Below are 22633 nucleotides of genomic sequence, written 5' to 3'. Positions count from 1 at the left end.
TATTGAGTCTTTTATTGTGTGTTTAAGGTCATTAAAGAATGCATTTCCCACATTTTTCATTTATTTTGTTTTATTGTTTTAGAATCGAAAACCTTTATACATATTTATACATTAAAGCACATTAAACACATGATTATAACACTTTATGGGTGCTATAATATACTTTTATATATACAAAACAGCAATAACGCACTCAGGGTTGCTTTAAATCTCTGCACACAGATTAAATACTGGAATATCTCACCACAAGAGGGCATTAAAGTGCTTCCCCAACTGCTTTGTAAAAAGCTCTTATCTGGTTCTGATGGATAGTGCACCTCTTGGTGAGAGCGTTGACTGCTAGACACGCCTCTAATGCTCTATCCGGTTCTGGGTAATTTTCTCTTCATAGGGTTTTTTTTTATCCTCTGTGATTTTATTCCCGTCCAGAACTATCATGTAGGTGTTTTTCTCAGACGTCCTCTGAGAAAATTACAGGCTGAATTATCTACTGTTTTTCTCTGAACTCCGTGCTCCTCCGGTAATTTTAGTCCCGTCCGGACGCACATCTATGAGTTTCGTCTCCTCGCCTTTAATAAAATTGATATTTATCCACTGTCACGCACCGTAATTACACTTTGGGCACGCCACGGTTTCCACAGAGATCCACGTTAAAAAACACAACAGTGAGTGGAAATGGAGGAGCTACTGAACTCTTTGATGATGTCATTTGACTGTGGAAAAAAAGTCTAAAAACTCACTGATCCTCCTGTTTTTACAATTGCAGTCCGGATGCAGGAGTTTTATCACTGAGTGGAAGTGTGAAATATTTTTTACAGATGCCCCCCTGAGATAATTTATTGCCCTCCTTCTAGACCAGACCCTGTAAATATGAGTATTATGAATTCTAGGGGGTTTACAGTAATTTGTCCTCTGATCGTCACTGTGGAAATGCTTTGTCACCAGAGGTGTGTGTGTGTGTGTGAGATATGTGGAAGTGAGAGAGGAAGATGAGATATGGAGGATGTTCGGACTGATAATGGAGAGACAGTTACTAAATCATCCTCATTTCATCATCGCTGTTTTCACCTCCACACAGGAAGCGAACCAGGGGCAGATCTGTCTCTCACACTTAATCACACTAATACACACCGCACACACTCTCTATAAACTGATAGAAAGCTGTTTAGCTAGACTATAAAACGATTATACGGCTAAATAAATGGTTAGTTAGCTTGTTATCAAATGGAAAGAAATAAGAGACACTTAAAAATTATGAGTTTCTTTGATTTTACCAAATTGAAAACCTCTGGAATATAATCAAGAGGAAGATGGATGATCACAAGCCATCAAACCACCAAACTGAACTGCTTGATTTTTTGCACCAGGAGTAAAGCAGCATAAAGTTATCCAAAAGCAGTGTGTAAGACTGGTGGAGGAGAACATGATGCCAAGATGCATGAAAAAAAACTGTGATTAAAAATCAGGATTATTCCACCAAATATTGATTTCTGAACTCTTAAAACTTTATGAATATGAACTTGTTTTCTTTGCATTATTTGAGATCTGAAAGTTCTGCATCTTTTTTGTTATTTCAGACATTTCTCATTTTCTGTAAATAAATGCTGTAAATGAGAATATTTATATTCTATAGTTTATCAGATATTAAAGAAATATGCAAAGTTTAAGCACTGTCATCTGTATTTTATTACTAGAACTAATCGTAATCTAGTTTATTTATGATCACAGTTTAATCCCAGTCTGTTATTTTCACAGTATAATAATCTAACACTGATGTTCAATTTTCTCTGAACTTCACCGATGATCAGACGCCACGCTGATTCACATCGTTGCCATGGTAACGGAGGTGACGTAGTCGCTGGTGCTCAGCCCCGGGTCCTCGACTCTGACGTAGCCGCTGGGTTGAGGTGTCTCAGGTGAGTGGGGCAGCAGCTCCACCTGCAGGCCGGACAGGTAGGTGAGGTTGGTGACGGCGGTGACGCTCTGGTCCGGTGGCTCAGCGTCGCCCCCTGTAAACACCAGCCTCGCCTTCTCCTCCACGCTGCTCCTCACCTCCACCACCTCCAGACTGCACCACCTGCAGTCCTCCACCTGCAGCACACGCAGCTTCTCACTCACCTGCGGCACACACCCAGCACATGTATAAACACACACCCAGCACAGGTAACAACTATAAACTCACTTCAGCACTAAAGCCTGGATTATATTAAAGTGTCAGTCTGTATTATTTAGTTTCTAAACTGAAAGTAGAAGTATTTCTGAGTGGAGAAGAATATGGATAAAATATAGTGTTTATTGATATCAGTGTACTGAAACCACCTCCCTGCTAATCCTAATAATATATTCATTCTAAAAACTGGGGTTTTGGTCTCTTTTTGCGTGAGTTCATCTTCTGGTCACGTCACGCATCTTTACGCACTTATGTCACACGTACAGCCTCTAAAAGAGGATCCGGTTCAGTTTTGCTGAACACGAGCGGCTGGTGGAGCAATGGAGACTTCAGAAGAGGAAACTCAGAGCTCAGTAGCTCTAACTATTCACTCCTAGTAAAACCAAAGAAACTCTCTCTCTCTCTCTGACTGAACATAACCTAGAATCAGATTCATCCGCTCTGAAAGGAGACCGCATCACACCCACCCAGTTTAAAAGAATTCTTCCGCCTGCTCGGTGCAATTACCCATTGGCTTTAAATCGTTAAAGTATGGGAATAATCTGAAAACCTTTTTAGAAATGAAATCACATCAACAAATTTGGCTGCAATCGTCTACCATAATTCACTCCTTTTACAGGTATATGGGTATATAGTGGCGTATTAACATTTTTATTAAGCAACACAAATACAACTTCAGAATGTAGTTTACTGTTTATTTATAGTGATATATGAAATAATTATCTCCTCTCAACCTGATAAATCACCTTTAGGATGAGTTAGAGTGAAAACTGAGAGCTAGACTTTCTCGTCTCATCAACATCACTGTCTGAGATCAAATACGAGCTTCTGGAAAACACTAAACACACTCCTAAACCACGAGGAAAGCCTTCTGAGAAGAGTAGAAGGTTTTTTAGCTATAAAGGGTGGAAAGACATCGTATTAAGTTATGTGATTATTATATTATATTATAGTGTATTATAGTGTATTATATTATATTATATCATATTATTTTATATTATTTTATTTTATATTACACTATATTATTATATTATTATTTTATATTATATATATATTAAAAGTTCTTTAGACTCACCTCGTACAGACTGTCGTTCAGTTCCAGAATCTTCAGACTGTGATCAGAGGGGAAGCTGAAAATATCCTCCACAATTCCCTTCAGCCTGCAGACCAAACTCACACTTTACACACAGCTCACTACTACACAACTTTACACTACTCACACTACTGTACACTACTTACACCACTATTCACACTACTCACACTACTGTACTTTACTCACGTTTTCCTGCAGGGCCACAGGCAAACACAACAGCCAATCAGAATCAGGAGAGGGGTCACCACTTTCACCAGCAGGAGGTAATCTGAGATAACAAACATTTAAAAAGTGATTTAATATACAGGAGCTCTCAGGAGCTCAGTGAACTCCAGCAATGTGGTACAGTGATAGGATGCAGCACCTGCAACAAGTCCAGTTGACCCTGTGCTCTGTCAGTGTAAAATAACAGAGCAGGGTAAAGCTGTCACCTGACACTAGAGCGGTGAAGACTCTGGTGATCTCTGTAGTGACCAATCACGCTTCTCCATCTAGTGATCTGATGGAAGAGTCTGGGTTTGGTTCGGTTGCCAGGAGATCAGAACTCACACTCTTCTCTCACTGCACTGGGCCGAGTGTAAAGTTTGGTGGAGGGGGGATCATTATGATTATGGTGTGGGGTTGTTTTTCAGGAGTTAAGCTCCGCCCCCTCAGTTCCAGTAAAAGTTAAGAGTTTGGGGACGCCCCCTTCCTGTTCCAACATGACAGTTGAGCACCAGGACATAAACCAAAAACTACATAAAGAAGAGGATGAGCTTTGAGTTTGGTGTAGAATAAGAACTCGACTGTCCTGCTCAGAGTCCTGATCTCAACCTGATAGAACAGCTTCAGGATGAATTATAGTGAGAGTCAGACCTTCTCACCAACATCAGTGTCTGACCTCACAAGTACTGTATTCTTCTGGACGAATGATAAAAAATCCCATAAACATCATAAACACACTCCTAAACCTTGTGGAAAGTCTTTATAGAAAAGTGGAATCTGTTAAACACTATGGATTAAGAAATGGGGTCACTCACGTTCATACGCGTGTAAAGAAGGAACAGTTTAATATGTTTAATTAACATTAATAAATAAAATAATGATTATTCAAATATGAAAATGCAGAGCTGGGATTAAAGTGATTAAAGTCCCTCATTCTCCACAGTGTAGTTTTTATAATGAAGACTAATCAGATGCTAACGTTGCTAACACACAATAGAAGCTAACCCCGCGGTTCAGCCCTGGTTTAAGAGGTTCTACTCACGGTTCTGCAGGGTTCTAATGGTGTGGACTGACTCCGCCCCACAGCCGGCCCGAGTGCAGGCGGCCAATCGGACGCCGTAAACCTGCCCCTCTTGCAGACCCTCCACCCGCACCACCTTACAGTGAGGATCCTCCACCCAAACACACTCAACTGCTGCAGAGAGAATCAACACACTTATATACACTATACACTATACACACACTATACACACACTATACACACTATATACACACACTATACACACACTATACACACACTATACACACTATAAACACACTATACACACTATACCCACACTATACACACACTATACACACACTATACACACACTATACACACTAAACACACACTATACACACACTTACACACACTATACACACACTATACACACACTATACACACACTTTACACTATACACACACACACTATACACACACTATACACACACTTTACACTATACACACACTATACACACACTATACACTATACACACACTATACACTATACACACACTATACACACACTGTACACACACACTCTCAACTGCTGCAGAGAGAAAATACACTATACATTATACACTACACACACACAACTGCTGCAGAGAATCAACACACTTATACACTATACACACACTCACACACCATACACACAACTCCTGCAGACCCTCCACCTGCACCACCTTACAGGCAGGATCCTCCACCCAAACACACTCAACTGCTGCACACACACACACACACACACACACACTCCCCATACACACCCATGCAAGCCCACCTAAAACAGTGAAGATCACACAAAGTGAAAAGTAATATCAGCTGATTTACTTTTAACAAAGAAATGTAACATTTTTATTCCAATTTGAAGACAATTGAACTTTTATTAAAAGTGAATAAAGTGTGTAGTATTGTATTACGCTGTGTCTCGGCTCTGCAGACAGGAATAACAGTATTGTAAATGAAGATTTTACATTATATTGCAAATATGTTTTAAAAATCACATTTAAGCTCTAAATTTAAATCTGTTATTTTTACTTCAACTTAAAGGAAATATTATTTACAATATTTATTTTTTTCTGTTTCTGTATTTTTACATTTTTACTCTTTGTTACTTTTTTAGTCCAACTTTAAGAAAATCTGTAAAGCAGAGTGAATACAATATCTCAGTGTGTGTGATGGTGTGTGTGTGTGTGTGTTACTGTACCTGGGTTTGTGTGGGTGTATATGGTGAGGTTGTATCCAGTGATGAACCCGGGGTGGGCGGGGTCGTCCTCATTAAAGCTCCACTGCAGCGCTACTGATGACCAGCGCGCATTCAGAGACTCCAACAACTCGGGGGCGCTCACCGGCCCTGCACACACACACACACACACACCATCACACACCATCACACACACACACACACACACACACACACCATCACACACCATCACACACACACACACCATCACACACACACACTTCAGTCCTGTACACAGTGATAGTAAATGCAATAGTGTAATCCAAATACTAATCTAGCAACACCCTAGCAACCACCTCTGATGCTGTAGGAACTAAGGGACTCACTATGAGCCGCTGTGAAACAGAATCTGTTTATCAGAACTGATCAGAGAGGTGTTTAACAGAGATGTACTGTAAAAAAAAACAAAAAAACAACATGCCCCTGTTCTCACACAGGTCCTGTATATTGAGCAACATAACTGCACAGGAAAAGCTGTGTGTGTGTGTGTGTGTGTGTGTGTGTGTGTGTGTGTGTGTGTTCTCTCACTCTGTTCCTCCAGATAGCCGGTGTGTTTCTCGTGAACTTGGTGACCCTCTGTCTGACAGCGGTAGATTTTAAAGGTGTATCTGCGGCCCTTCCTGAACCCACCTGTAACACACACACACACACACACACACACACAGCTCAGTCACAAACTCCGCCCCCTGTCTGTCATCACCACAAGGATCTCCTATAAACTCCCAATCAGCCACGACGTTCGGTATCTGAGACCCTGATCAGCCCAGGTATTATGATGGTTGCTGAGTGATGTGAGGATAAGTGTGCAGTATATAGTGTGAACAGGTGTGAACAGGTGTGAACAGGTGTGAACTACATCTTAAGAAGCATTATAATCACATCACTTAAACCACACCATTACATTTAGAGGAGATCAGAAACAATGCCCATCATCACATTGTTATAAATACTGTATTTGAACAACAAAGTGTCCAGATATATCCCCAACATCAAAGCCCCGCCCACTTTAACCACGTCTCCGCCCCTGCCGGAATATACGTGATAACCTCAATACCACACCGACCACCATACGGACGGGTAAACAAAGCATGATACAATTAGAAGCAAATGGATTAAGTGGATTTACTGACACTTCTGTATCTCTCAGCTTGTCCACAAGTGCATGTGTACACCATCAGTTTATGAAGGAGATTCTAAGCCTGATTTGTTTTTACAACAGTGGAGTAAAAGTGAGTTACACTCCTCATCTGTAGGGGGAGCCCACCAGCAAAATATACCAAGTCTAATCTCAGCCACTTGGTGATGATATATTTGCATACCTGCGCCGAGGAATAATGAAGTCTGATTGGCCGAGACCTTTCTCCACTGCAGATCACATGGTACCGCATTACCCATCAGGCACCACTCCACAGTGTAGCCACATGTGACCGAGGACGAAGGGGACCAGGACAGCAGGAAGCCCTCAGAGTTACCCACAATCCTCTTCTCCTTCAGCATGAGCTCTGTATATGATAACACAGACCACACACACACACACACACACACACTGCTTTAAATAAACACAGAGAACACACACCTGTTCACACCTCAGCATGTGTGTTACATTATATCCTTTACTGTATTTAATCTGGTTATATTTTGAGTAGTTTCACACTGTAGTTTAATGACTCTACATCCTGTAATAAAGTCAGAACAGTCCAATAAAGTGTTTCACACTGAAAACCAACCGGATCAGCTCTTTTCGTTGTGACCAAAATTTGATAATTTGACCTGTGCCAAGGTGCGTGGCATCTTTCACACCTGCTATTTTGGTTTGAATGTGCACTATACTGTAAATAATAGGATAGATGGACGATACTGTTCATATTCTGTTACTCGCTGTACTGAACTGAGGGGTGTACTCTTGAGAGGGGTATTCAGTTAGTGGTGTTATACTCTTTACTCTGATTCCTCCATCAAGACGTGTTAGTCTTACACATTCTATAAATATATATGAGGTTGTGCAGCTGGAAGTGTTGTCAGTATTTTCATCTGGAGGTTAAATGAAAAACTACACGGTTAAGCAGAGCTGCAACAACCCTTAAAATATTGATCATATGATCTAACCAGCTCTCAGATCGGCCAAAATTTTGGTTGGCCAATAATTGCATATTTGGCCTGAAAATCAGTCAATACCAATATATACCTGATTGATCATTTGATCTGTACCCAGTCTGCTGACAGTGTAGAGATGAGCAATGGTGTTTCAGTCACAATAATTACAGATCCCATTATGACTTTTCTTTAAACAACAGTGGGTTTTACATAATTATGGTTTATTTAAAATATATGTAAAATATTAATATTACGATTTCAACATCTAAATATTCTTAAATAAATTACAGTTCACTGCTCTTTAAAAATTAATGTGTAAGTGCTTTATTGGGCTATTATATTATCATTACAGCTGTGTAATAAATTGTTATAGAATATTATTAATATAATAATATTGTTTATTGCAAATATATTTGAGATAATATATTGTTTGAATTTTTGTGGAAGGTTTAGTGCTGCTGATGTTTGTTGTTGAGAGAGGAGATGTGCTTCAGCGTGACCTGAGTGCAGGGCTGGAACGCTGATCAGTGATGATAGTGAAGATCCTCTGAGTGTGATCGCTCTCACCGACACGTTACACACTCCCAACCCCACCGCTAACTCCACCTGCAGCTCCGTCACGTTCACACACACTCTCCGGCGAGGCCCGTCCTGCTCCACACACACCTCAAACACCTCCACCACCGAGTCCAACCCGCTTTCACTCTGAGAAATAATCAATAAATCCAGTGATCAGATTCATTCAGATCAATCATTTATTTATTCTACAGGTTTTATAATCTGATTACTGCAGAACATCAGAGTCTCTTAGATCAAAGAATTCACGAGTCAGACAATAAACTCAGAAGCTCGGAGGAAAGTGCAGCGACTCGGTTCTGATACAGCAGCTCACAGATGCAGCCTTGTGCTGATCCACATCACCCTAGGAGTGATGAGGGAAAAGAGAGAGCGCCATCTAGAGAGAAACAGCAAGGACAACTGTGCTCTCTCAGGACTCCAGCAGCTGATGGAAAACAATCTCCCGATAGCTAATCCGTGTGGATGGTGGACAATAATAATGGGGACATATGATCCCCTGATCTCTAATCAATAATCAATAATCAGCCACTCTAGTGACGCACTGACCCCTCTACGCCTCCGCAGCTGTGTGATTGGGATCATCAATTGTGAATATTACTCACGATTTTCCACAGGACAGTAACGCTGCGCTCGTTAGCCTGGTGTCTGATCTTCATCCAGATATCCAGCGTTACCAGCGGCTCTATGGGAGGAAACACCGGAGAGTGAACGAGCCATTCAACAAACCAATCAGTGTGAAGTATAGAGAGACTCCGCCCACGTAGGTGATGATGACAGGATATAGTAAAGTTGTTTATTAGAGGTTACCAAACACGTTTACACGGTCTGATCAGACTGTGTGATGATTAAGGTTAGTTAGCACAGTTAGCACCGAGCTAAATGGTGGGAAATACGGTTTTGTTTCTTTAGCTACAGCGCTAAAGCTAACACCACAAACCTTTACTGATACTTTTAGATTAAAAATGAAAGTATTTTATTAATAGCTGTTAAAACTGACCTGTGCTGAACCTGCTGACGGGGCTCCACGGCCCCCAGCTGCTCCCCTGCACAGCACAGCGCCCACTAGTGGAGTACTGACAGCTCGGCTGCAGCGGCTGCAAACACACACTCACCCGCTGCTCAGGATCATTTACAACAAACACCAGCTCCTGTACACACACACACACACACACACACACACATTTACACAACTTTATAAAAACACTTCTTTATGCTAGCTGGAATACAGTCGGTGGACTTAGCAAGAATGTGTTGTTTTCAGGTAGCAGAGTTAGCTAGAAGTAAGTCAGCAGTGATGGACAGTAATAACTAGGAACGAGCATTAGCTATTTTCAGCTCAGTAAATAAGAATTACATATATTACACATATTATATCTAACACATATACAGCACTGGATATAAATAAGAGAGCACTTAAAATAATAAGTTTCTCTGATTTTATTAAATTAAAAAACCTCTGGGATATAATCAAGATGGATGATCACAAACCACCAAACTGAACTGCTTGAATTTTTACACCAGGAGTAAAGCAGCATAAAGTTATCCAAAAGCAGTGTGTAAGACTGGTGGAGGAGAAAATGGCATGGTTGTGGTGATAAACTCACTGTGGTTGTTCCTGCTGGATCCAGTGTGAATTGGCAGGTAAAATTCAGGCCGGTGAAATTCCCATTCAAAAACCAGGATACCAGAGCGTCTGTTACACCTGCCTGCACCAACACATCCTCCAGAACCGGGAATACTGCGTACAAAACACACACACGCACGCACGCACGTACACACACATATATTAAAGATATTAAGATATTAAATACATAATGCATTGTGGACGTTAAATAATATCATAGGCTATAATAATAATATAAATAATAATTGTGATTAGTAGTGATCAGTACAGATCATTATGATTCAGTAGTGGTCGGCTGAGGTCAGTACACATCAGTTTAGATTAGAATAGGTCATTACTTGTCAGTAGGGGTCAAAAGCGGTCAGTAATGGTCAGTAGTTGTCATTGTACTTGTCAGTAGTGGTCAATAGCGGTCAGTATAGGTCAGTAGTGGTGAGTACAGATTAGTAGTTGTCTCAGTAGTGATCAGTTCAGATCAGTACAGATCAGTTATGGTCGGTAATGTTCAGTAGAGGGTCAGTAGTGGTCAGTACAGGTCAGTAGAGGGTCAGTAGTGGTCAGTAGCGGTCAGTGGAGGGTCAATAGCGGTCAGTAGAGGGTCAGTAGCGGTCAGTAGTGGTCAGTACAGGTCAGTAGTGGTCAGTAGAGGTCAGTAGCGGTTAGTACAGGTCAGTAGAGGTCAGTAGTTGTCTCAATAGTGGTCAGTAGAGGTCAGTAGCGGTCAGTAGTGGTCAGTAGAGTTCAGTAGTGGTCAGTACAGATCAGTAGAGGGTCAGTACAGGTCTGTAGTGGTCAGTACAGGTCAGTAGTGGTCAGTAGAGGTCAGTAGCGGTCAGTACAGATCAGTAGAGGTCAGTAGTGGTCGGTAGAGGTCAGTAGTGGTCAGTAGAGGTCAGTAGTGGTCAGTAGAGGTCAGTAGTGGTCATTAGAGTTCAGTACTGGTCAGTAGTGATCAGTACAGATCAGTAGTGGTCAGGAGTGGTCTCAGTAGCAGTCAGTAGTGGTCAGTAGTGGTCAGTAGAGTTTAGTAGTGGTCAGTAGTGGTCATTACCTCTGTGTGAGATGTTGAAAGCGTAACTCTGGTTCTGCTCTCCGAGGCTGTTGTTCACTCGGACGCTGATGTTGTAGAAACTGCGGTTCGGGACGACGGGGAAAACACACAAGTTCACATCACACCTGACCTCAGCTTCACCTGAACCACTTCAGAAACACAACAACACACACACACACACACATGCAGTTACAGAACATTTTACTGGGATTTTATGAAACAGACCAACACATGGTAGCAACTGTGACATTAAAAGAAAAAGATACATAGATTTTTAAAAATAATGTGGGGAATATTTCCTCTGGCAAGAAGCCCATGGTCACTCTGGAGGAGCTGAAGAGATCCACAGCTCAGGTGACAAACTATTAGTTCTGTACTCCACAAATCTGGCCTTTATGAAAGAGTGGTATAAAGAAATCAACTCTCCATTTAAACTAATCTCTTCCACATTAAATACAAGTGTAAACAGAATGCATGTTCTGTTCTTGTTCCACTAAATACAGGAAGTAGATCTGATCACTATCAGTTCAGCCGTTAAACCCAGACAAATCAGCCCATCACCCGTCTGACGCTGTCTGATCTCTCAGCTCCTCAGTGTGAAATTTCATCAGAAGCTCCATCAGATAAACAGCAGCTCCTCCACACTGAGGCTTTAAAAACTTTACAAAACTCTATAAAATTCAGTCTCTCAGATCTGATTGGCTGTGTGACGTTTAAAGCTGTTGTATAGTTTGATTATTTTATTCTAATGCAGCTGGTTAATTACATTACTTGGGATCAGAGTGTCCTAATACTTCAGCTTCTAAAAACAGAATAAAATTAAAATCTAATATTAATTTCTAGTGTCTAGAACTACGTAGAATCTGACATCTAGAGTCAGTTTCTAATTATAAATACTTAATGTGCTAATCTATAGTCTCCAGTACTGTAATACGATCTGATCTTAAATCAGTTTCTAAAAGCAGAATCCAAAATCTAGAGTCAAGTTACTAATTTTACACACAGAGTCCACAGGTATTCACAGAGTCATTTTTTTAATTCTACAGGTTTAGAGTCAGATGAAGTCAGACTGACTGGATGTGCAGGGCGTATTGCCGGCGCTGTCGACCAATCATGTTTGGCCTCCGTGTGACCGTCCACGAGCACCTGACGCTCTGCAGGTCCGACGTCCAGCAGCTCAGATTCTTCAGCCTCTCAGGTGGAACTGACCAACCAAATCAGAATCAGAATCAGAATTAGAATCAGAATTAGAATTAAAATCAGAATCAGATTCAAAATCAGAGTCAAATTAAGAGTTAGAATTAAAATCAGAGTCAGAATAAGAATCAGAGTCAGAATCACAATCAGAGTCAAAGTTAGAATTAGAATCAGAATTAATGTCAAAAAAAGAAATAATATCAAAATCATAGTTAGAGTCAGAATCACTGTCAGTCAGAATCAAAGTCAAAATATAAATCAGAAACAGAATCAGAGTCAAATTAAGAATCAGAATTAGAGTCAAAGTAAGAATCAGAATTACAGTCAGAGTCAAAATCAGAATCAAAATCATATTCGAAATAAGAGCCAGAATCTGAGTCAGAATCAGAATCAGAGTCAAATTAAGAATCAGAGTCAGAATCAGAATCAGAGTCAAATTAAGAATCAGAATCAGAGTCAGAACAGAGTCAGAATCAAATTAAGAATCAGAATCAGAGTAATATTTGATGTTTTATTCAGTTCCACCTTAAGCAGTCAAATTCTGGTGTCAGAATGTAATCCGTGCATCATTTAAGGTGGAATGGATAATTAGATTATTGGCATTTTTCCGTTTGAACCATCACTTTAATCAGTGTTACCTATAACCTACTCACAGGTAACGTAGTTCAGGACGCTTTGCTCCGCCCCCGTGCTGTCCCTGCAGATGAAGCTCACCATGGACATGGGGGCGGTGACCTCCGGCACGAGGATGGCCCGGACGCTGGAGTCGATGGTGATCAGGGGGTACGGTTTATTCCTGAATAGGATCTGAGTGACCTGCGCTCTGATTGGTGGAATACAGCAGCAGTAGGCGGGGCTTCGCTCTTGGAGAAGCTTCCCATCGGGGAACAGTCGGGCTTTGTCGGAAGAAACGTTCCGCTCACCTGAGGGGAAAACACAAGGTACGGGTTTCCAATAAAGTGGCCACAGTGAGTGGAAGCACGAGATGTTGGATGTTTCTAATAAAGTGGCCAGTAAGGTATTACAGGTGTGTGATTTGACCTTTGTTAGTAGCCCACTCGCTCCATGTGCTGCTGAAGGTGGAGTTGTAGACGGGTCTGATGCGCACTGAGTGGTATGTACACTCCAGCGGCAGCGAGGACCTCCAGACCAGCACACCTGAGCTCACGTTACCCTGGAAACCAGCACAGGTGTGTCTGTCTGATTACTGTTTTTTTTTCGGCATAACGTAAAAATATTTTGAATCTTTTTTTTTATTTTATGTTTTTCATATTTATAAGATTCGGACCACACAGAAATCCTGTTATCCAGCTTAATCAACTTGAAGAGTGAACAGGTGCAACAGAGCACATACAGGTGGGAGAGAGAGCATACACAGGTGAGAGAGAGAGTGTACGCAGGTGAGAGAGAGAGTGTACACAGGTGAGAGAGAGAGTGTACGCAGGTGAGAGAGAGAGTGTACACATGTGAGAGAGAGGGTACACAGGTGAAAAAGAACTGAACACAGGGGAGAGGAATTGAACACAGGTGAGGGAGAGCGTGCAAAGGTGTGAGTTAATTTGTTGGCAGAAGTTGTGCTTACCTGGAACAGCACTTCAAAGAGGCTCGTGCGTGCCACCTGCACCTCGTGCGTTTGAGTCTCGCCGCTCGTGTTCCAGCGCGCCTCCAGTTTCCATGAGTCGAGCGCGCGCACCTGCACCTGCTGCGCGCTGCAATGCCCGGATGTGAAGCCCAGGCGGTCCGCGCTCTCCCAGAGCGCGAGCAGCAGAAAACAAACCGCGCAGAGCGCGCGCATCCTCACCGCCGCGAGACACGCGCGCATCTGAGTGTCTGTGAGCGCGTGCGATCACTATACAGGAGAGGAGGAGCGCGCGGGCAGGACTGCATCTTCTCTGTCTGTAAAACATCCCCTGCGGGACATACGAGGTTACTGCAGGATTAATTAATAATAATACTAATTTTATGCAACTAAATATACTAATATTGTAAAATATATTATTTTAAGAAAAATAAAGTTCTAATAACATTTGTGTCCAGTATGAAGTTCATATACGTTAATAACGTTATTCATTGATCAATGAATTCATTGATTTATTGATTTATGTTATTATAATATAATTTTGAATGTTATTAATAATAATTGATAACGAGGTCTTAATAAAACTGATAGCCAGAAAGAATTTGTGATAATGGTTTTAGTTCATACTGGATATCTAGACTTTTTTGAGAAATTAGTAATGTTTTGAAGAGAGTCGGCAGGTGGCGCAGTGTTACGCACTTACTCTCCATTACAAACGACAGATACGTCATGGTGAGGAAGCCCCCGCCCACTGCCCGCCCGCGCTCCGCCCCCTCCCTCGCCCCGCCCCTGTCGCTGTTGGATTGTTGGGAATTCTGGGAATAATGCACGCGCATCCCGCGGTCCGCTCGGAGCGGTAATAACGCTGTTTATAACGCTTTAATCGCGCTGTTTATAGCGCTGTAATGTAGCGCGAGGTGGTTATTAAGGAGATACGAGTTTTTCGCGCAGGTTGTGGATCTGAGGAGGCGGATCAAACGCGCTAAAGGTAACGATTTTCTCCTGTTTTCCCCGATAGCTTAGCATAGCTGCTTTAACCACTGCTCACTTTTCTTTCCCGCCTGTTTCCGGACTGGCTCGCCCTATCTCTTCTTTGATTGGCTCTGGGCATCAGCCTCTGCTTTAGTATTGGCTTAGAATTTGTTCTCACACGTTCTCTGCCAGTAGCTGGCCAATTCTGACTTAGAGTGGGCGGGACTTGACGGAAAAGCGGTGCGATATGAAAAAACGCCTATTTTTTGTTGTTTGTTTGCTTTTATTTTGTATTAAAACATATAAAATCATAATATAATAACAGTAATTACAAATTTAAATTTAAATGATCAGCTATTCAGGTCAGTAACTGAGCCCGCTAATGTCGAGTTCTGACTTAAACACAAGTGCGTGAGGGAGGCCATGTCATTTAATAATATTTAAATCCAACATATAATTTAGTAATATTATTATTTTATTAGTTGTGTTGTTGTTGTTGTATTTACGGTGAATATATAAAGTAAATACAGCATACTTATGCTTAGAGTTAATGTAAAATGTGCTGAGAATTCTGAGTGATGAGGATTCTGCTCCTGTTCAGTGTAAAGTGCTGTTTTAGTGTTTATTGGAGTTTACTGGATGCTTGCTGCTTTTATGATGAATAACATTTATTCATACTATTTTAATCTTTTTAAAACCACAATCACACAATTTAAGTAATGTTTAAATGTGTAAACTGTCCTGTTTGTGAATTGTCCCATATTGGCATATTTGTAAAGCTCAATATTGTACTACAGATTACAGTTGTCAGACTGAAGTAAAATATATATTTCAAGACCTATAAGAAGACTGAATTAATAATTTTATTACAGTACAGTTCAAGGGTATGCATACAACTCTTAAAACATGCCAATAATAAACAGTAATTTTCTTATTTTAAAAAAATAACCTAACCAAAACCCAAACCAAAAAAATGAAATATTTGGTGGAAGGTTGTATACGGAATACTGAATGAAGGAGTTTCATGTTTATTTATAAGTCTCTTAATCTTAGTCACTATTGTATAAATTAAATATAGATAATAAATGTATTAAATGTGTTAAACATAAAAACAGCAATTTAAAATATTTTTTGAACTGATCTGGGCTGGGATTTCTAAAAGGTTCTCAGCATGTAGGTAATTCTCAAGGTAATTCTGAGATGTTGAGATGTTCTTAATGTAAAGGTGCTTTTGGAAAACCTGTGCTGGAATATTTTAACAGCCCAGCTGCTCATCAAAACGTCATTTCTTATTATAGATTTTTCAGTCTTCTCACTTATTTGAATAATGTAAGTGAATATTTAGTGAATATTTCCTCAGTGTGTGCTGTGGGGTTCCTCAGGGTTTAGTTCTGCTCTGAAATGAGCTGAATTCTCTCTTTCAGTCCTGGAAGTTTGTTGTTTTGTTCTGGAGCGTTTGGCCGCGTTCCTGCTGGACGGTTCAGATGTTGAGAAACGTGTTAAAGTTCAGTTCTGTCCGAGTGTCCGAGCGTCCGGCTTTACGCAATGTTTTCTGTACTTCAGCTGTGAACATCTGGCCTGATGTTTTCCTTGGCTGTCCTGTATTACACTGTATTTAAAACACAGTCTGGGCTGAGCAGCATGACCCTGACCCTGATCGTCGAGTCAGAATAACAGCACCACTGGATCACTCCGAGCTGTTTGACAATGTTTACACTTTGTCACTTTGTTTTAAAAATTTACAGAAGTTTTCCATGATTTTTCTTAAGAATGCACCAAATATTTATCTAAAAAATAATTATAAGTAAACAAGTGAAAAATACAGAATAAGAAAATGGTTCAGTAAAGTCATATTGAACTGTTTCCTCTAACATCCTCTAACCAGCCAAACTGCTAATGTTAATGTATGGTTAAAATAGTGCTTTGCTGAGGTACATTTACGATTTTAATAGTGCTGCTGAGGTAAATTTATAATTTAGAGTAGCTCTACTAAGGTAAAGTTATTATTTGAATGGCTATATTGAGGTAAATTCATGATTAGAATAGCACTGTTGAGGTTAATTTGTGATTTGAATAGCTCTGCTGAGGTAAATGTATGATTAGAGTAGCTCTGCTTTAGTAAATGTATGATTAGAGTAGCTCTGCTGAGGTAAATTTATGATTTGAATAGCTCTGCTGAGGTAAAGTTATAATTTGTATAGCGTTTCTCTTGTTTTCTGTGTGTTTTTTTGTTGTTGTTTTGTGGTTGTTTGTGGTGTTCTGTGCTGTTCTGGTCCTTCAGGAAGATCAGATAAGCTGAGCGAGTCCTGGCGTGACTCTGTAAAGTGAAAGCTAAAGTTCCTGGGAAGAAGATCTGAGTTCAGTTACAGATCTGTGGAACAGGAAGTAGAATGTGTTATTAACTGGTAGATAAGAGGTTTTGTATTAAATGCTGGGTGAAGTGCTGTATATCAGTGGTTCTAATGTTTATGTAAGAGTTTATCTGTTGGAGCGCCAGTGCTGCTTCCAGTCAGGAGATCCGGACGTTCCTAAAGTTGTGGAAAATCATTTATCTACAGGAAGAGCGTCAGGAAACAGTCTGACTGTTACAGGAGAGTATAGACGGGGAAGTATAGACGGGAGAGTATAGAGAGTATTGGTGAGCTTTGGGATTGGTGAGCTTGAGATTGGTGAGTTTTGGGATTGGTGAGCTTTGGGATTGGTGAGCTTGGGATTGGTGAGTTTTGGGATTGGTGAGCTTTGGGATTGGTGAGCTTTGGGATTGGTGAGCTTTGGGATTGGTGAGCTTTGGGATTGGTGAGCTGGGTAAACAAAGTCACACAGAAGCCATTACAGCCGAGGCTCCTCAGAATGTGATTTAATATAGTGTGTGTTTCTGTGTGTTTTGATCAAGAGATGAGTTACTGGTGGAAATCAGGTTACAGATGTGTGTGTCTGTGGATTCTGGCCATCACATGTTTAATTATTCATTAGTGTTTCCTGGAATGTGGTGGGGGATGGAGGGGGTGTACAGTCTGCAGGGTTAGAGTGTTTACAGATGGAAACAGATAATATATATATATATATGCATATATATATATATATATATATATATATATATATATATATATATATATACACACACACACACACACACGCCGATCAAGCATAACATTATCACCACCTCCTTGTGTCTGAATCCATTATTTATTATTTTTCCAGCTACACTGATCTTATATTTCACTCTGTAGTTGTATAATAATTACGTATTTCAGCCTGTTCTTCAATACTGTTCTGTATTTGTTGGACTTTAAGGTGCACTTAAAATCATCAGTGTGCCTTATAATCTTATATGTATGAATTCTATCAGTCAGGACAGGAGCAGTAAAGTCACTCCACTGAAGTAAAGAGTCATACAGGAGTTTCAGTTTAGTTCTTCAGCACATAGACTGGAGCAGTATTAGCATTAACCACTAAACGCTATTTCCCCATTCAAAGTTGAGTATTATCAGCCTGTAGCCTGCTGCTAACCCCAGCTAGCACTGCTAGAGCATCATTAGCATTAACTCTTTCACCGTTCGGAGGTGAGTATATCGGACTGTAGTCTGTGTGTTTACCGTGTTAAAATAAGCTACGTGGGATGAACCGCTAGCTAATATCACTCTGACTTACCGGAACACTCAGGATTCCTCAGTGTGGAGCTGTTGGGTGTCATTAGCCGTTAACCATTAACGATTAGCCGTTAATCTGTGTAAATTAACATAGCTTTAAAATTGTTTAATTAGCTTAGCTTTACTTAACTCCAGTCACTGTACAACACAACACACACTAACAGCGTTCAGGATAATATATTGGATGATCACTTCACCTCATCCCCAGCTCATCCTACGCTACACCCCTCCAGCCCACACTTGGCGTTAGGCTCTGCACCAACAGATTCAGAGTCTAATTTTAGATTCTCATCTTCTGTAAAGTGTATTAGAACAGCAGCTGTGAGCTTCATCATCCGCTCATGCTCAGGTGATATCAGTTTCTAAAGCCGTATTCGGACAGGATTAGGTTTACGTGAGGAGGTGGGGTAAAATCATTTACTGAACATCCTCAGTGATTTTACCCTCACTCTTTAATCTAAATCATTATAGCTCCACTGTAGCTCTGGCTGTATGTTTAGGGTCATCGTCTACAGCCTCCAAGAGCTTTTCTTCTTCCAGGATTGTTCTGTATTTATTTATCTCCATCCATCTTCCCTCCATCAACTCTGACCAGCTTCCTAAATCTGTCCCTGCTGAAGAAAAGCTCAACCCTACAGCATGATGCTGCCACCACCATATTTCACAGTGGGGATCAGGGTGTGTTCAGGTGTTACTTTTCTGCTACACATAGAGCTTTGCATTGTGGTCTGATCTAACCACAGAACATTCACTCTACCTCACTCTACCTCACTCTGCTTCGCTTTATATCACTCTACTTTACTCTGCTTCACTCTACCTCACTCTGCTTCACTTTATATCACTCTACCTCACTCTGCTTCGCTTTATATCAATCTACTTTACTCTGCTTCACTCTACCTCACTCTGCTTCACTTTATATCACTCTACCTCACTCTGCTTCACTCTACCTCACTCTGCTTCACTCTACCTCACTCTGCTTCACTTTATCTCACTCTACTTTACTCTGCTTCACTCTACCTCACTCTGCTTCACTTTATCTCACTCTACTTTACTCTGCTACACTCTACCTCACTCTGCTTCACTCTACCTCACCCAACCTCACTCTACCTCACTCTGCTTCACTCTACCTTACCCAACCTCACTCTACCTCACTCTGCTTTACTCTACCTTACTCTGCTTCACTCTACCTCACTCTGCTCCACTCTACCCTACTCTATCTCGCTCTACCTTACTCTGCTTCACTCTACCTCACTCTGCTTCACTCTACCTCACTCTGCTTCACTCTACCTCACTCTGCTTTACTCTGCTTCGCTCTGCTTCACTCTGCTTCGCTCTACCTCACTCTGCTTTACTCTACCTTACTCTGCTTTACTCTGCTTTACTCTGCTTCGCTCTGCTTCACTCTGCTTTACTCTACCTTACTCTGCTTTACTCTACTTCGCTCTGCTTCACTCTGCTTCGCTCTACCTCACTCTGCTTTACTCTACCTTACTCTGCTTCACTCTATCTTACTCTGCTTAAATCTATTTCACTCTACCTCACTCTACTTTCACTCTTTTTCACTTTACCTCACTCTGCTTCAGACTCCCTGTATGAAGTTAAGAGTGTGTGTTTTGGATCTAAAGGGTTCTGTGTCACAGTGGAAGTGTGTGTGATGTGTGTGTGAGATTTTGGTGTGAGGGTGGTTTCTGGACTCTGGGCTGAAACACACACTGCTATTGTTTTGGGTTACAGAAAGGCTCTGAGGGCCAGGGGGGGCGTGGCTGCAGTAAATAGAGCCGTTAGATCATCACAGAACCATCCGGAACCTTTAACACATCCCCAAAGAACTTCCTGCTGTGATCTAATACACCCTGGATAACGTAGATCATAAATAATGCAGCCTATTATTGGCCATGTTAGCCCTGAAGCTACGAGGCTAATGTAGCTAAGCTGGTGGTTGTGTCCCAATTGTGCTCTTCACACTAGTACTATAGTGCAGAGGTTCTTTATAAACTGTGGTACGTGTTGCACTGCTGGTACACAAGATATTAATTCATATTAATTAAAATTAAACAGTTTTGTTTTGACCTTTTTTTGTGTTTAGTGTTTAACTTAAGGTTCTGTATTTAAGCTTAACCTTCAGTTCTTTACAGTTTTATAGGTCCTACAACTGAACCCTGTGGAACACCACCATCCACCATTCACAATAATAATAGATACTATATTACTACTAATACCCAAATTATTAGACTAGGGTTTAAGGTGGAATCATGTATTCTCACTATTCTCCCACACTCATCTTATTCTTCTCTGTCTCAAGTAGGCCTGTCACAATAGGATTTTTTTTTTGTGGGTAATATATTGTCCCAGAATTTATTGCAATAGTTTTATATTGCTGATTTAATGAAAATAGAATATCATAACAAAAAAAAAATTATACCCTTTTAAAGAAAACAAAATTTTAACATAAATATTTTATCCTCACCTACTGCGTCTCAGTTATTGATGCATTGGTCTGGTATTGCTGGCTAAAATATTCTTCATTGTTATATATGTGATAAAACATATAAAAAAACACAATAGATGATATCACGGCATCAAATATTATTGAGAATATTATTAACATTGTTATTGTTATTGTACGATAAGTCGACAATGTAATTATTGTGAAAGGCCTGGTCTCAAGCTTTCCCACATGTCTCAGTAGTGCATACTGCATTTATAATAATCAATAATCTGCAGATTGGATAAAGTGTAAAGTTACAAGGCCCTCACAGTAGGAGGTAATTGGTTTGGTTAATGGTGGTACATTGCTTTAAACGTTTAAGAATCACTGATATAAAGTATAGACTTAGATAGATTTAGACTCTCAAAAATGTCAAAATAAAAGCACAGATCCCGGTCAGGCCTTTTTGTGATGAAGTTTTTTAAACAGAGACTTCGCTGTAAGTTAATCAATCACTTATTGTAAGCTTTCACCCCTGCTCTTTAGTTTATGATCAATCACCTGTGCAGGGGAGCATTCCCTGAGTCAAAATTCTCTTATTAAAAAACATCAAATTTAGCTTTATACGCTTTTTATTTATAGACTTTTTTGAACCGACCACACTATGGCTAAGTTCACTTTAAGTGGAACTCAAAACAAACTCAACCCACGTGTCAATCATTACCATGTCCGGGAAAAAAGACCCGCTGCAACAAGGCAAGCAAACACACCTTCAGCCTTTGTTTTGTGAGTTTAGTGTGTTAGTTTAGTGTTTTTCTGTTCCTTCTGTTCCTGTCCTCCCTTTCAGCCTGTTTTGCTTTCCTCACCATGTGCTCTGCAAGCGCTCGGCCCTGTTTCTGCTCTAGTCACGCACTAGCCAGTAGTGTTGTCACCTTGTTTCTTGTTTGTAACCCCGCCCCCTCGTTTCATACTCCAGGTGTTTCTCACCCTGCTCGTGTATAAAACACCCTTTGTTTCAGTGTTTCTCATTGTTTTTTTTTTTATTTGTGTGCTTAATATGCTATGTTTGGTTTGTATGCTTTATATGCTTCTAGTCATGTTTGTGTGTTTTGTGCTCTTAGTCTCTTTGGTCTCTTTTCTTTTTTCTCTTGTTTCTTGTAATTTTTAAATTCTAAATGATCTTGCTTTGCTATCTTTATTCTTGTCTGGTAGTTTAGTTCAGTTTGCTTTATCTTGTTTATTTTTTATTTTTTTATTGGGGGTGGGGTTATGGGGGCGAGTAACACAAAAGTAACGCAATAGTTACTTTTACTGGTAACTAGTTACTTTTGTAGTGGAGTAACTCAGTAAAGTTACTTTTTTGGAGAAGTATCTATAACGAATTACTTATTAAAAGTAACGTGCCCAACACTGGTGACGGACAGTCAGTCAGGTTCGTCATTCCTGCAGTCAGCAAAATATAAACCTTCAATAACCATGAGGCCAGAGAAGAAGAAGAGAAAACAAGGCAGCTGTAATTTTTCTTCAGTCCCCTAAAATCTTTGTAACGTCTCTGTGCGCTGTCCCCCCCGCGCCGGCGGTGGGGGTTACGGTGCTCCGTGGATCAGGCGGTTCTGTTCTGGCCGGGTTCTGCTGCTGCTGCCGTTCCCACAGGTCTTTATTTAGACCCGTTCTCCCAGAGGGATTACAGGGTTCTGCTGGAGGAGCGGCTTCG

General features: G+C 40.7%; 2 protein-coding genes across 4 annotated transcripts in view; one reads left to right on the top strand and one right to left on the bottom strand.

Annotated features, from left to right (window-relative positions):
* Positions 1 to 1668: 1668 nt before the first annotated feature.
* osmr (oncostatin M receptor) lies at positions 1669 to 14161 on the bottom strand. Of its 3 annotated transcripts, none has more exons than XM_049470364.1 (16): positions 13873 to 14157; positions 13332 to 13464; positions 12944 to 13213; positions 12168 to 12297; positions 11094 to 11242; positions 10023 to 10156; positions 9416 to 9566; positions 9021 to 9100; positions 8340 to 8544; positions 7065 to 7247; positions 6274 to 6375; positions 5710 to 5856; positions 4510 to 4659; positions 3450 to 3531; positions 3246 to 3330; positions 1669 to 2118 (listed from the first exon to the last, which is right to left on the bottom strand). In XM_049470364.1, the coding sequence occupies exons 1-16, from the start codon at positions 14110 to 14112 to the stop codon at positions 1822 to 1824; spliced, it is 2538 nt and encodes an 845-aa protein (XP_049326321.1). In that variant the 5' UTR covers positions 14113 to 14157; the 3' UTR covers positions 1669 to 1821. The 3 variants fall into 3 exon arrangements, with proteins under 3 accessions (XP_049326321.1, XP_049326320.1, XP_049326322.1); XM_049470363.1 differs by having other exon boundaries at positions 4510 to 4662; positions 13873 to 14156; XM_049470365.1 differs by lacking the exons at positions 1669 to 2118; positions 3246 to 3330; positions 3450 to 3531; positions 4510 to 4659 and adding an exon at positions 4743 to 5226 and having other exon boundaries at positions 13873 to 14161.
* Positions 14162 to 14665: 504 nt separating this feature from the next.
* The window catches only part of lifra (LIF receptor subunit alpha a), a 32109-nt gene continuing 24141 nt past the window's right edge, over positions 14666 to 22633 (top strand). Inside the window, exon 1 of the mRNA XM_022664900.2 lies at positions 14666 to 14857. The gene's annotated coding sequence lies outside the window, so the exon portion shown is untranslated. The remainder of the gene's footprint in view (positions 14858 to 22633) is intronic.

This window comes from Astyanax mexicanus, chromosome 22 (assembly GCF_023375975.1).
Source record: "Astyanax mexicanus isolate ESR-SI-001 chromosome 22, AstMex3_surface, whole genome shotgun sequence".
NCBI lineage: Eukaryota > Metazoa > Chordata > Actinopteri > Characiformes > Acestrorhamphidae > Astyanax > Astyanax mexicanus.
This window is presented reverse-complemented; position numbering and strand designations above follow the sequence as displayed.

Bases quoted from the DNA above. Each gene is read 5' to 3' on its own strand.
- osmr (XM_049470363.1), bottom strand. From the start codon at position 14,112: ATGCGCGCGTGTCTCGCGGCGGTGAGGATGCGCGCGCTCTGCGCGGTT. The intron at 9,567-10,022 runs GTGAGTTTATCA...GTGTGTGTACAG, and splicing joins ATCCAGCAGGAACAACCACA to GAGCTGGTGTTTGTTGTAAA. The intron at 5,857-6,273 runs GTGAGAGAACAC...GTGTGTGTGCAG, and splicing joins CGGCTATCTGGAGGAACAGA to GGCCGGTGAGCGCCCCCGAG.